Source organism: Astyanax mexicanus, chromosome 16 (assembly GCF_023375975.1).
Source record: "Astyanax mexicanus isolate ESR-SI-001 chromosome 16, AstMex3_surface, whole genome shotgun sequence".
Taxonomy (NCBI): Eukaryota; Metazoa; Chordata; class Actinopteri; order Characiformes; family Acestrorhamphidae; genus Astyanax; species Astyanax mexicanus.
The window spans coordinates 17633922-17648928 of NC_064423.1; the positions used below are offsets into that span (position 1 = coordinate 17633922).

The 15007-nt window shown below is 39.1% G+C and overlaps 1 protein-coding gene across 5 annotated transcripts in view; it reads right to left on the reverse strand.

Annotated features, from left to right (window-relative positions):
- Positions 1 to 4086: 4086 nt before the first annotated feature.
- Positions 4087 to 15007, reverse strand: part of mast3b (microtubule associated serine/threonine kinase 3b) — a 34837-nt gene continuing 23916 nt past the window's right edge. For all 5 annotated transcript variants that reach the window (XM_007240173.4, XM_007240171.4, XM_007240170.4 and 2 more), the window contains 17 exons: positions 14917 to 14984; positions 14699 to 14793; positions 14290 to 14498; positions 13621 to 13759; positions 13395 to 13527; positions 12925 to 13090; positions 12685 to 12786; positions 12477 to 12599; positions 12251 to 12363; positions 11647 to 11828; positions 11363 to 11484; positions 10989 to 11189; positions 10535 to 10770; positions 9128 to 9250; positions 8842 to 8978; positions 8527 to 8708; positions 4087 to 7729 (listed from right to left, as the gene is read on the reverse strand). In XM_007240173.4, the coding sequence (XP_007240235.2) occupies positions 6687 to 7729; positions 8527 to 8708; positions 8842 to 8978; positions 9128 to 9250; positions 10535 to 10770; positions 10989 to 11189; positions 11363 to 11484; positions 11647 to 11828; positions 12251 to 12363; positions 12477 to 12599; positions 12685 to 12786; positions 12925 to 13090; positions 13395 to 13527; positions 13621 to 13759; positions 14290 to 14498; positions 14699 to 14793; positions 14917 to 14984 (3374 nt within the window). In that variant the 3' untranslated portion in view covers positions 4087 to 6686. The remainder of the gene's footprint in view (positions 7730 to 8526; positions 8709 to 8841; positions 8979 to 9127; positions 9251 to 10534; positions 10771 to 10988; positions 11190 to 11362; positions 11485 to 11646; positions 11829 to 12250; positions 12364 to 12476; positions 12600 to 12684; positions 12787 to 12924; positions 13091 to 13394; positions 13528 to 13620; positions 13760 to 14289; positions 14499 to 14698; positions 14794 to 14916; positions 14985 to 15007) is intronic.

Here is a 15007-nt window from a genome sequence, read left to right on the forward strand (position 1 = left end):
GAAATTTAATTGGAAAAGTACCTGCTGGTGCTGCTGTGAGCTGAACCCCGTTCGCTTCGCCATGTTTGGAAGAGCGCTTGAAGCTGGCGGGGTGGGCGTGGTCTGTCTCAGACGAGGGTTCAGGGTAGGTGACCAATAGAGATGAAAGGGGAACGCCTTCTTCTAAGCCCCGCCCACCCGTGAAAAGTGTGCCAAAAATCAGAACCAAAAAAATGAAGCAGAAGCAAAGGAGAGATTCCAGAAGCAAAAGTCTTTAGCAGCAAAATCCACAAAAATCCACAGAAAATCCAAAAATGAAAGCAAAGACTGGCAAAATCCAAACTAAAATAATTTTCAAATAAGTGCAAAGAATAATAAAATAACCAAGTATATTTAAATATATATATTTGATATATATTTTTTCTCTTTTGAATTTGCAACATACATGTTTTACTTTTGATTCTTAAAATTTTGATTGTGGATTTTATTTTTTTACGTAAAACTTTTGGCACAAAATTCACTCCATACTTCTGTAGTATTATTATATAACAATTTGATTAGCTTATTTTATAAGACTCCAAACATTTCTAAAATGTTACACTGTTCAACAGATAGGTAGTTGTCTTTCTGGTGTATATTTGTTGATTAGACCTGGTAATTTATGTTTATTAAGCTGTAAAACTAGTTTCTGTTCCATTTTCAATCTCTGCACGAGAAGCGCGAGCCCCTGCTCCTCTAGCTTCGGTGTGCACGCGGCTACCGTAAAAAAACGTTTTAACACGCACTTTAACTTTCGGTGTTGTGCAGATGGCATTGCAAATGTTACTGTTTTAACATATTTAATCAATTTAATAAATATTTAACATATAAAAACATATAAAATACGTTTTAAATGCTTAGTTATTATAATCAAGTATTTTCAGTTTCTTAAATTAAACAGCATGTTTCACCATAAAACATTTTTAGAATATATCTACAAATATAAGTAATGTAGTTGTCAAAATTGGCAGGTGAAGTTTCTATAGGAAAGAGTTTCCCTTGAAGCTGCTGAACCACTGCAGAAAGTGAATTTAAAAACCTAGCTTCTTGTTGTTTCTTCAGCTGTAACTAGCACATTCAGCACATTAAAATATAGTAAGTTAAAAAGCATAAAAACTACCCGTATATGTTATAATAAAGTGAAAAAAGGCTGTCTGAATGTCTGTTTGCCATACATGCCAATCTATACATTAGTTATTAAGCAGTTGACACCCTTAGTATGAATAAATATTCTATATGGGCAATCTTCCATTTATCAAACTGCAATAAATAACTTTTTTTGTTTATTGACACCCCTAGTTTACTACACAAAAAAAAAAACACCAAACAGTGCATAAAGGTTCACTTTACTTACAGTATGTACAGTGGTTTTGTCTCAGTTTTTCCAATACATTTTCCTTTTACATAACATGTTACAATAGTAATGATGCCCTTTAATGGAGATACCAAGTTAATATCAAGTTAAATGGTTTTAATGGGATAGGTACCCTCAAGGGTAAAACTATTCAATGAATATAAATGTACTACATTGAGTAGCAGATACTTTTTTTAATTAACTGGGAAAGTAAATTTAGTGCATCTTCCAAGGAGTAAACAATTGGCCCCTAAGGACCATGCTGTATCTCTGAGAGTTTCTTGTTCGTGTGGGACACAATGTACAGTACCTTTTTTTGGACAGTGAACAAATAATACAGTTGATTTACACTGATGAATAATGATAATTCTATCTAACTGTGACGGCTGGCGTTTCTAGTGGGCAGCTCAAAATGCTCTCGCTGACGAACAAACTTGTCTATGAGTCTTGCGGGTTCGTCAAAAAAAGTTTCAGTGGTTCGGACATTTTGGGCAGCCAGAATCCGTGCCACAACTGCCCCGATGATGCTTTGTGTCTGGCAGGCGTTGTGGACCACCCTGTGCCGAACCTTTTTGCTTGGTTCTGTTATTAAGAACCCTGCCTTTATTGGAGGGTCCAGAGTGGCGCTCCTTTCCTTCACGTTGCGTCTCAAGTATCCAGTGTAAAGTTGGAGGACACGTCCTAATCCTGTTCTGTAGGAGAGGCGAAGAGATTCGGCAGAACCTTTGGGAACTGAAAACATACGGATACCGTGGATCCTCATGTGGAGGTGAATGGCTGCCCCATTGATCCACTGCTTGATGGCAGCTGTGTTCAAGTGATGGTCAATGGTCATGTTCTCGTACAGCTCAATCAGTGCGTACTTCAGCTTCTGGTCGTAGATCTCGGTCATTTCCGCCATTCCATCGCTGTCATTCACCTTCCAAGGTACTTGTGTCAGATATTCACGGGCAACAGTAGGGATTTCAGACGAGTAATCGGGTCCAAAGATCCTTTGGTAGGGGTCGCTGGTTTGGCCAACAAGAGTGTCCAAAAGGAAAGACAGGGCAAGAGCCACAATCCCAACACCTCCATAAGATACCCTAGAACTGTGTCCAAAAATGGAGGTCAGGTTGCTATCCAAGACAGCAAGTCGGTCCTTCGAGAGGTGCCGTTGGATGGCAGCATACTGGGAGTTGAGGGCAAAGCTTGAATTGAGAGAGAGGTAATTAGACAGTGACCTGTCAAGAGTGATGTCAGGAATGATTCCTCCAGCCTGGCCAGCCCAGAAAACACTGTCTATTGTTTCAGGAGACGGACTGCAAGCATTATTTCCCATTCTTAGGATCTTGCCTCCTTCACTCTGGCAGAAGTCTCACCCAGTGTGCAAACCATTGAAGGCACATGTGACAAGTTCATCCATGCAGTCAAAGCCAGAGGTTTTGAAACTGCCAAACAGACACAGCTCTAGCCTTGTGTGCAGTGTGTGTCAAAGTGCATAGTTACCCTCATCCGAAATTAAACAGGTAGAGCAAAGTGCAAGTTAAATATTAACTCATGAAAGGATGGTTTAAGTGCAACACAGTGATGCCCTGGTCACTTGAGGTTAGAAGAGACTTTATTAATGATGTTAATGGCCTACAATGTTGTTCTTCTCTGAAAGGGATCTGTTTGCTGTGTTTGAAGTCTGTGAAGAGGCCAAGTCACTGTGACCAAATGTAGAGGTCTAATATAACCTAAGTACATACAAAAAGCAGTTTTTAAATGAGATTTTTATTTATGTTTAAGGGAAAAAGCAATCCAAGCCAAACTGACCCTATGAAAAAAAAAAGTGCCCCTAAACCTAGGAACTGGTTGTGTATCACCCTTGGTGGCAACAACTGCAATCAAGCTAGCTTTCACAATAACTGGCAATAAGTCATTTGCATCTCTGTGGAGGAATTTTGACTCACTATTCTTTGTCTTAAGTCAAGCATATTGGAGGGTTTTTTAAGCATGTTTTGTTTTGTTTTTTGACCATTTAGAGGTGGACTTGATGGTGTGGTTCAGTTCATTGTCCGGCTGCAAAACCCAAGTACACGTGAGCTTATGTCACAAACTGAAGGCTGGACATTCTCCTTCAGGATTTACTGGTAGAAAGCAGAGGTCGTCCAGATCCTGTAGCACCAAAGCAGCCCCAGACCATCACCCACCATCACTATGTTTGACTGTTGGTAAGATGTAGCCAGGTTGTTTTGGAGAGCTTAACTTTAAAACTGCTTTTTGTATCGTTGTAGAAAATGCCATTATCCTGATGTGTTAATAAAATCAGCAGCAGTAACTAACCTTTGGTGTTCTTGTTGGACCCCCCTACTTCTAGCATGTCTGGCACTATTGATACGATGTTGCTCTCTCTAACTTTAAATATATTTTGGAATTTAATCGTACATTTTCAAAGGATTTTATAGTCAAGGATCTATGAACATATTTGTTAGAAGTATGCGATCACATGTGGTGTAGAATCCTAATAATTGAAAAGAACAAATTAACTTGTACCAAACAATGACTAGTTTATTTTAAGCCCTATTTCAGTGTTTTCAATTTATATATATATATATATAAAAAAAAGTTAACACCTTCGGTATTCAGTATTCAGTTTAATGTTTCAGTTTTTCATATTGTTTGGTTTCAACCAAAAATTAAATTTTGATGAAAAATAGGAATTAATTCTGTAATAACCACGAAATGCAAAGTACTTACTGTTAAGAGCCAACACATTATTTATTACAAAACATTGATTAGGCTGGCAAACAGGTATAACAACATTACAAAATATATATAAAAGTTTTTTGTGTTTTTTCCCAAACCAGCACAGACCAGAAACCAACAATCCTGATAGATATCAAGAAACGGAGGAAGAGGAACATCACTATTGCATATAAAGGTACAAAAACAGGATTTGCTGGTCAGCTTCAGAACATTCAAACTTCATTTTTGACCAGATCAGAAAGGGATAAAACAAAGCTAAAATTTTAACGTTTTTTTTTTTTTTTTTTTTAATCCAATTTTTTAAACCCTGAACCCCAGCACATGTTTTAAAAACAAGTTCAGGTGCTACGGAGTGAGTTAGGAAAGACCAAACACTTTATATTCACAACAGAGTGCGCAAATAACGTTCAAAGATTATTGAAACCGAGATTACGATCAAATTCACTGCAAGTATTACGGAAAGTCATAGGCTTCCATTGACCGCACCAAGAGACACGTATTGCACCGAGAATGCCATGCGAGCATTTGTTGTGTGCTCACTATAAAGTACATGCAGCATGCAAATATAGAAAGGTCTCAAAATTAGCCTTTATAGGGAAAACAAAAGAAGATATTAACTACTGTTAAACATGGAATGCATTACAGATCCAAGTAGCACCAAATATAGTTGCAAGATGCAAGTATGTACTAGAACAGAACAGGATTACAGAGACTTCAAAAGTGGTTTATCATTAAGATAGTAAGATTTTAATCATTAAAAAAAAAAAGTTTTGTTGACCTCTTTTGTTGACCTCGTGCTCCTTCTCTCTCTCATCTTTATTCAGTAAACTTTTAGTAAGAAAAACAACAACATTAGCATATCAAAACAACTTGCGTACCATGCAATTAGAATACTGTCCTTCGGGTTTTCTGAAATCGTAAAAGAGAAATCTCCTTTTTTCTTTGAATCTTTTTCAAAATCAGAAAATAAAACCTAGTAGCCTTTTCAGAAGTTCTCTGCTGAACACACAAACGGCAAAATCCAGTTCTAGACTGGAGAAAATTGAGATGGAGTCACTGACCGACTTCCTCTTAACACTAAACCTTTACAGTAAGCTTCAGGCTCCCTCTTGTGCATTGCTCCCACACTGTGTGCGTTTCACACATAGGCCTACTGAGCGTTCAGTAGGTAAGAGCAGGTTAAAAACTAAAAATACATGGCATATATAGATTGAGCCTGTGCACAATAGAAATTAAAGTTGATTAAAAAAATGTAAACATTGCGTCATACCATAAGGTAGTCAGATAACTCAGACGGTATGGCTTGAAAACCACATTATAAATTACATGCAAAACTTAAGCATCTCAAGTTACTTCTTTAAAAAAACAAAAAAAAAACAAAAAAAAAAACAAGTGAGAAGTTATGTAAAAAAGTTTTTTTTTCTGGCTGGATGTTTTAAAGAAAGTTGAATAAGTACATATTGTAAGTTTGTATTTTATATGAACACTTTCTGTTTTAAATCCTGTATTAGGAATGAATACATGACCACACAACTGCAACTAGTCGTCTTTAAGACAAAAAAAAAACAAAAAAACTAAAAAAAACTCTGACACCTGCTGGAGGTAAATTTTCAAGTTCAACCATGGAAATGCAGAAATGCACTGCTGTACTCCAGTTCGCATAGCTTTCAATAGCAACATGAATGTACCCAAGACAGTTCTGTCAGGCTATGTTTATGTGTGTATCTTTTTAAAAAATAAAAGGATGGTAAAAATGTCACTACATCTATGTGTTAACTCTGCTGCACCACAATATCCAGTGAACGTAACTTGTAACTCTGTACAAACATAGAAACTATTGAACACTACTGCTAATGTGTCTAATGTCGTTTCCAAAAGTGAAGTGAACATTGAAATCCCAACAGCCAAGAAACCCTGAGCCGAAAAACGCTTACATTACCGAAGTGTGGCCAGAGGGTGCATAACGAAGTGTACTTGGTGAAAACTTACTTTGTAAAACTGGGAGAACAAAGCCATACGAACGGACACTAGATTAGCCGGTTATGAGCGGAAACACTGACAAGCTGGCTTAGTTTTTTAAAATAACTAATATATGACTGGAAAGAACTGATCAATTAGGCGTGTGCCTGTGTTTCTTTAGCCCTCACCGACCTTAAATGACTTGCCTCCTCCTCGTACCCAACCATCCTTAGCATAAACATTCTGCCTAAAAAGACAATTCGTAGAAAAGTCTCGTGAAGTCAAGTCTTTTCCCCTCACTGCCCGGTTGAAAGACTTGATGGTTACCACCCGGTTTCTTTTTCGCCTGTGTTAGGATTCTAACACGCGTTAAAAAAAGGTTATAAATATTCCCTGTAAAAAAATCTATCTTCATTTTCAAATTAAATATACAAAAAGCTAACTACCATTCCAACCCAAGCTGCTCTCTGAGCTCTGAACACTCTGAGAAGACTCGAGAAATCATTCTGCAGCAGCACGAAGATGTGGTGGGCATCATAGACCACTTGCTGACCTGCGCTTTAGAGCAGGACAAGGACTTTTAGAATGATGACATCAACATTCCCCACTTTTTCACTCATTTACTCAGTCACTTTTCTTTGGGTTTCCCCTTGGTTGGACTCGTGTTTGAGGCTTCTGTGTTTGCACTGTGAGGCGTGCACTTGGACACTTCAGCTGACCAACTGTCCGATGCCTTTATAGAAGAAGAGCAGGCACTTTCTGTCTGAGAGTCCTCTGTTGAATTCACCTCGGAGCTTTTCCCCTCGTCCTCGTCGCCGTCGTCGGAACACGGCTGCCAGTCCTCCAGCTCTTCGCTCTCAGAGCCCTGCACCGCGATCTGAGGCACCAGAGGGACTCTTATAAGCGTACAATCTTCCATAGACTGCGAGTCCGCTGAAACCACCATCCACTCGGCCCTGTGTTTGGGTCGGGCTCCTGCGGTGGGCGTGGAAGTCATGGTGGTCGTGGTGGGGGTCTGACCGGCCCTCGTCTGGTCGTCCGGCTCATCGAAACTCACCTCCTGCACGGCCTCTTGCTTTTTAAAAGAGTCACGGCGCTCAGACAGATTCAGTTTCCGCATCACTACGATCTGCTCCATGCGCTCTCCAGGCCAGTCGCGCAGCTTCGACCCGACCAGACGGACGTGGTCAATTTGGTAAGACCCGTCCGTCTCCCCGGAGTCTCCGCCCCCCTCCATCTCGCAGTGAGGGACCTCCAGAGTGTGTCTGCGTGGGCCGTGGGACTTTTTGTCTCCGTGGAAAACCCCAGAGAGCTTCTCGGCAGACTGCACTCGTTTCAGCAGCGGGGAGACCGGGTGTTCGGTGCTGCGGGGGCGGACTCCGTGCCGGACGATGGTCGGGGGCGACAGGGTCTTCCCGTGGAAGGAGTGAAGAGTCTTGGTGATGCTGGGCAAGGGTGAAGGAGAGTGCTGTGGTGACAGAGCCTGGGGCGAGGAGGTGCAGGCCAAGGGAGAGGGAGGGATGCTGCTGGTAGACTTGCGACGGCCCACTTTAGTGTAGCGCTGGGCGCTCAGTTTGGGCCCTAGGCCGTGCAGGGAGCTCGGCCTCATCTGGACAGCGGGGGAACTAGGGGAGCTGGAGCATGGCGAGGCACTCTGGGGGAGGTTTGCATCTACATGGACGATATATACACATAGCAATCAGACAACAAAGCTCTAAAAATGAGGCAAGCTGTTGCAAGATGTGTATTACGACAAAGGGCTTACGATTCAATATATTGCAAAAATTTTCAAAACTGTAAGGAGGGTAAGTATTGTTTTTCTCCATTATTTTATTTCTTTGTATGTAATCATACAGTAGGATATGAAGACATCACTACAACACTGCCCTCTAGTGGACAGGGTTTAAACAACACCCAAAAAAGAAATCAATTACAGTATTGCAAAGCTATATAGCATAATGATAATTTAATATAGCTCTGATTCTTGTGAATTTGGATAAAACAACACAGTTGGTTTCAAATAAAATATTAGTTTAGATGATATAAATGTACACTTTTTAAATAGATGTCTAAATTAGCTGCAAACAGAGGGTCTGATTGTCACCACCATCAGGTTTTCTCTCGGTATTGTTCATCACAGTAAATACCTATATGACCTGTACAGTTTCATTAACCTCAAGGCAATTCAAATTACACAAAAAACAACAGATTCTTCAAATAAGCCAAGAACTTAGACTATAATTATATACCTTTAGATCTTGTAATTTAACTAAATATTTTTAAATTAAAACCTGTTGTATCCAAATTCTTAAGAACCAGTGATCGTAATAGACATTCTGCTTCTGCAGCTGAAAGTGATTATCCAAATTAGTACAATTTCTGGACAGTTCCGATATTATATAGGATAGATGTGGGTAGTCGATTTTTAGAAAACAGAGCAAAGCATCTATGGACAGTGCAAAGCTTACCAGCGCAGTGATCTGGGACAGGGCTGCGGCAGGGCGTGGAAGGGCCTGGGGACAAGCTGTGTGTGGGGGAGCCGGGCAGACTCTCGCTGGAGGATACAGAGTGATGAAGTCCAGAGGAGAAGCTGCGACTGCTGTGCATCACAGTACTCTGCTTGGACAGCTTCTTCAACACACTTCGCCGCCTTGAGTCAGAACAAAAGCACAGCTTTAGTTTTAGTTTTCTAACTTAACTTTAATCTCAGTTATACAATTAGTGATAACCCCTGATATATTTAACTTAGTGCACATTAGACAGATTTACGGAACTCTATTTACCGGTCCTGATTATCCTTTCTCTTGCTCCTCTTGCTGCGGCGAGCCATCTTGCCCTTGCAGCTTGTTTTGCGTGCTGGCCCAACCTTAATGGTCGTGTCCTCGAGGGCAGTGGTTTGCAAAGCCACCTTGTTACCACTCTGTAGGAAAATAGGGTTGGTCGAGCAAAATTCAGAAAGAAATCAGAAGAAATGGCAAACTGTGGTAAAACCCACAATAGAGAGGGAAATTTGAAAAAAAAGGTTCATATAAATATGTATTTTAGACCAGTGCTGTTATTTGGTCTTACCTTGAGGAGCAGTTCCATCATTTCTGTGTGCACCAGGCCCTGCACTGACTCTCCATTCACGTGGGTGATTAGATCTCCAGCTCTCAGGCCAGCCTCATGCGCAGGACTGCCTTCCTCCACACTCTGCACAAAAACTTCCCTTATTAGCAAACTGTAACTTAAGTTTACATTTAGTTTTCCTCAAATAAAAACGTGATTTAAAAAAAATAATAAATTGAAATAAATCGGGCCATTCTGATTGTCTAACTGCTATTATGTCTATTAAGTCGTCGACAAAACCCTTTGCCTTGGTGCTCACTCAGTCGTGTATAGTGATTTTTTTAAAAGACGCTTGCCAAGTTGACGGTAAGTGATCAGTAATTACTTACAGTCAATGGGATAACACAGAAAGAGAATCAAGTATGCAAAAAAGCTTCTTGTGCAAGGCAATACGAGTTTATAGACAGTCTGATAACTTTGTTACCCCTGCTATATCTGAAAATGACTGTTAAACACTAGAGGGAGCCCACAAGTCAGTCCTCTGTGAATAGGGGTAATAGGAGCTAAAATTGAGCTATTTTTTTTAATAAAAAATAGGAATTAAGTACTTATTCTAAGCATTCCTTTAATTTTAGATAAGTAGAATAATGTATTTTATATATAAAAAAAACCTGTATATTTGCATTTTTTTCTACAGTAAACAGGCTTTAAACTGTAAAGACACTAGCATTTCTGCTATATATAACTGATGCTGGAAAAAAAATAGTATGTCTGCGTTACTGAAACTTTTTATTTTATATAGAGGACATAAGTACATAACTTCATACATAAATAAAGATGAGGCATATATAAACTGATTTTACTCAATTGCTTTATATGTTCTATACAGCTTTGTGCTCACTTCAAGTGGGTATTCACCTCTCTAGAGATTCCCTGTCATGGCATCGCTAGTTCTCACGTGTGTTTGGTTGTGGCATGTTTTAGAGTGCAGCCAGGTGAGTCTATGATTTCCCATGATAACAAAATTGTGTAATTTGTGACCCTTTGTTGCCCATCAGTCATTTAGAGTAAAATCCACAACAACTGAAGGACTTGCGATTACAGCATAACTAGTCGTGTAGTTTGAACAGAACAATGACCTGACAACTCAAACAGTCGTGTAGTGTGAACCAGGCATTATGAGCACAGGCTTTGAAAAACAAGGACTACACTACATTGGTCAGAATAAGACCTTTCTTAGGCATAGCCCTTTCATAATAAGCCAAGAACATTAAAGAATAGTTCACATTTATTTAAAAAACATGTAATAAAATCAACCATTATCAATTAAGAATTACAAGGAAAACACTGTAACCTTGTGGATGTCCGTATATTCGTATAAAAAAAGCATTTAAAAGGCATAAAGCACCACTGTGAGAAGTTGCTCACCGAGACCATATGGTGGATGGTATAGATGTCACTGTTGCCCATATAGACGCGGATGGTCTGCAGGGTGAATCCGTATTTCTTGCCCGAGCTGTGAATAAAGATGGGTGGACGCAGGCAGCTGATGCTGAGGGACAGGTCTCGATTTGGAGATGAATCTCGGGAAGAAGGGTTGGAGGAGATGGAGTGTGGGGAAATAGGGCTGGGCTGAAGACCTCCACTTGAATCTTCTGGATAGTCTGGAAATGAACGGAAGAAAAAAAAGCCAAACTGTAAGTAGAGAAGTCAGAAAACGTATATATTTAAGATAACATATTATATTGAGGAAAATGCACTAATGCATCTTCAGTCAATACAGAGTTACAATGATTACTATGCTCTTATTTAAAAATCAACACATTATAAACAAGGATGAAGCTGTATTTTTCCCTTGTTCACAGCATGTCTGTTTTCTCACCAGGAGTAATGATGAGGGACAGTGTTGATATGGAGGCTGATTTTGGCACTTTGCCCCCTGGAGAGAGACGCTGTCTGTCAGGGGTCTCAAGTTGGTTGCCAAAGCACCGTGGACTGCTATGTTCCCTTGGAGATGAGTGCTTCGTTCCTGTACTGTTGCTACGCAGTCTGATCCGCCGCAAGTTGGATACAACCACCTCAGCTGCAAAGTGGATAAGTGTGAAAAATATATATTTATTTTCTGCTGCAGTCAGCGCACACTTTGAGAGGTTACATCACCAGCTCAAAACCATCATCTTTATCAACCAGCCTTCTCTTTTAATTTAAATCTTGTTTAAAGACACTTAAAAAAAGGTTATACATGGCAGTTCTGACCTTCATCGTCTGTAGACAGCGCAAAGCGTGGCATGGCCTCTAGGCTGTGTGTGCTGCTCACCACCAGAGGGCTGACACATCTGTCAGACTGTGAGGAGCTGGACGAGGCTCGTGGACGCAGGCTGTGACAAAATGAAAAAAGTGTTTATTAAAACTTTTGATATAACACACTACTACCTGCAAATTAAGATACTCAAACAAATATCCTTTTGATCATTAGCGGATGCTCATAAACACGTCTAAGCTTATTTCCTCAGTACAAAAGAGACGCTGCAGCCACTGACCATGCTCTCTGTCCTGAGAGTCTTCTGCTGTCCTGCGCCCCTGTGCTGCTCTGCCTGCGCATCTCGCAGGGGGAGTGGCTCTCACGGCCATCGGTGCGGTCCTCATGCTCTTCACTGTGACTCCGGTCAGAAGAGAAACTCAGGTTTGATGGGGTGGCCAAATATTCTGTGCTGCTATAAACCTGCAAAGAAAAAATTACAAAAAAATAAAAGATTCAGGAACAAGATTTTAAAATAAAATAAAAAACATTTAACATTTGGTTTTATGGGACGCACAAAAACTGTTTGACTTTTTTTTTATATTTTGTTTATTATTTTTCCCAAAAAATTGACACACATGATCTTAAACATAAAATAAAACACGTTATATACTAATTATAAAAATAGAATAGTATGGTATGATGTATGGAGTATAGCAGTTATATCTATGTTGAAAAAAAAAATAAAAAATAAATAAATAATAGTAAAATACTGATATTAAATGCATTTAACTAAAGATCAGTATGCACTGCACATGATTGATCAGACAAATCTTTAACATTAGTTAATGATTATAGTTTTCAACTGTTCCATTTTCAATAACCATTTTAAAGCTAAAACTAACCTTGCTGAAGCGATTAGACCATGAAGAAAATCTGCGAATTTCAAGAGAAGACTCTTCATCATTGGTTTCGTCATCTTCATCAGAGCCCAAGTGATGGTACCGATCAGATCGTGCTGGGTAACGAAACAAACAAAGAAATTCTCAAAACTACAGAGTACTAAAACTAATGTATATCATCTAAATTATATAAAATTAAATCAATAAAAAATCCATTATTGGTACTGACTGTCAAAATAACTGGTGTCATCTTCTCCTTCTAACTGTGGGATAAATTCAGCTTTTTGGCGCAGCAGGCTGTTCCAATCAAGACGTGTAAAAAATGTGTGCTGTTTGACCTCTGTTGCTCCTCCTGCACATTTTTAGAAAAGATAAAAGAAACACATTAACATAAAACATTAAAACAAAAGCCTAGACTATCAGTGGAGATTACAAACCTGTTCCAAGCCTTTCAAGTGGACTTTGCCACAGTAAACGTGTAATCATGTCCTGGGCATCCACTGGTAAAGCATCATCTCCATCTGGCCAGATAATATCATCTGCAAAAAGGATGTGACAACTATACTCAGCTCAGTTATTCAACTAAAATGCACTTCTGATACTGAAATGTCATTCACATTTAAAAATAATCACTTTTTTGTAGCTGAAGTCTTTTAGATTTAAACATTTTTACTCACCACTGACTACTTGGCCAAAAAGTTCTTCTGGAGTGTCTCCAAAAAATGGCACACAGCCCACGAGAAACTCGTACAGGATGATTCCCATTGCCCACCAGTCTACAGGCTTCCCATAACCCTGTCGCAGAATAACCTCTGGTGCGATGTACTCAGGTGTGCCACAGACCTGAAGAAGGATTCAAATTAATATAAAAAATTATCATCAAGTAAGTGATGTTCTACTACTAAAGTAAAGTAAAATTACAATCTGGTTTTGTTTAAGTCTATTAAGTTATGCTTCTTTTAGGAGGAAGAAAAAATAAAATGCACATTCTCTAAATTATGCTGCAGAATTAATTAGAAAAGCCAAACATTTAAAAATGTATCATTTTGTTTACTATGAAATGTTACATAATTAACCCAAAAAAGTAACAGTGTTCGAATAAACACTATAAACCCAAAATTGGCAATGCACAGAAGTACTCTCTGACCTGTTTGTCAATGAACTCCCTGGTGTCTTTCTCAATGTGGCCTTCATAGAGATTAGTTGTCATATTCATCAAGCCAATCTTGGAGAGGCCAAAGTCTGTCAGCTTAATGTGCCCCATCGAGGTTATCAAGAGGCTGCAAACAGATTTAAAATCAAGACAATTTTATTGAGAGATATATAAACAAACAAAAAAGACATCAACAATCTCAAGCTTATTCATCACATACTTGTCAGGTTTGAGATCTCTGTGTACTATGCCATAGCTGTGAAGGTATTCCAAAGCCAGAACAGTCTCTGCAAAGTACAGCCGGGCCATATCAACTGGAAGTGGACCCATGTTTTTCAGCAGATTGGCACAGTCTCCACCTGTGTAGCATATAAAAGAAAATTAAATAAATACAAAACCTATTTAAGTATGATATAAATTTGAGTAGTGCAATTGTTCAGATATACTTATTATGCAGTAAAATAAGTTATTTACAGTCTGAAAATTTGAGGGCTTTGAAATCTCTTACAGGACACTTTTGTTATCTTTCTACTTCACTTAATAATTCCAGATCAGTTACAGGAATCAACCCAAATTATACATGTTGAAAATAGACTTTAAAAAAAAACAAAGAAGATTTGTATTCAGGATTTTATACATTGTATTTTGACAGTTGCAGATTTACTTAAATATTTTTTATTACAATTATGATTTTCAGTACTTACCAAACCTTTTTATGTAATGCTTGAATAAAAATCCTCAAGATTTAGGGGTGTAATAACATGCAGAAAATTGACAAAAACCTGGCCTGTTAAGGGATTTTTAAACTAACTAAAACATTTGGAGCTATTTATACGCATCATACAATGCATTTATAATATAATTTGAATTTGTAATTTCTGAACTTTACCTTCCACATATTCCATCACCATGCAAAGGTGCCTGCGCGTCTCAAATGAACAGAACATGCTGACAACAAATGGGTTCTCTGCAAATGTCAGGATGTCTCTTTCCACAAACACTTGCTGGATCTGATTCCTCAGGATCAGGTTCTGCCGGTTAATCTTCTTCATTGCAAACCGCTGGCGGGTATCTTTGTGCCTCACCAGATACACAGCCCTGCAAGTTAACAGATGCAGAATCTGTGAAATAAATGTGTTTTCATGCAAGGACATATGTGTCTGCCATGGCATCTGTGGTGGAGACACATAGTGAGAGCTAATCGGTGTAATGAACTGAAAGTCTGGAAACAAGGTCTGCTCATGTGCTGCTTTCACTGTGCCAGTGTCATGCCAGGTACTCAGAGCTGATCTGCTTACCCATAAGCTCCATTACTGATCAGCTTTATGGTTTCAAAGTCACTCTCCAGGGGTTTCCTTCGTGGCGGGGTGAGCACAGACTTATTCGGCTGAAACTAAAAACAGCAGACAGAAAGAGAGAGGTCATGTCATGTTTGGTTCACAAACTAGGTCAAGACTAGATCCCTGTGCCAGAAAAAAAATAAATAAATAAATATGACCACTGAAATGTGGATTACCTCAGAGTCTTCAGTTTCCACACTGAGAGAGGGTCCAGAATCATAGTGTTCCTCTAGCTGACTCACTTCTGCCAAATAAGGTACAACTGAG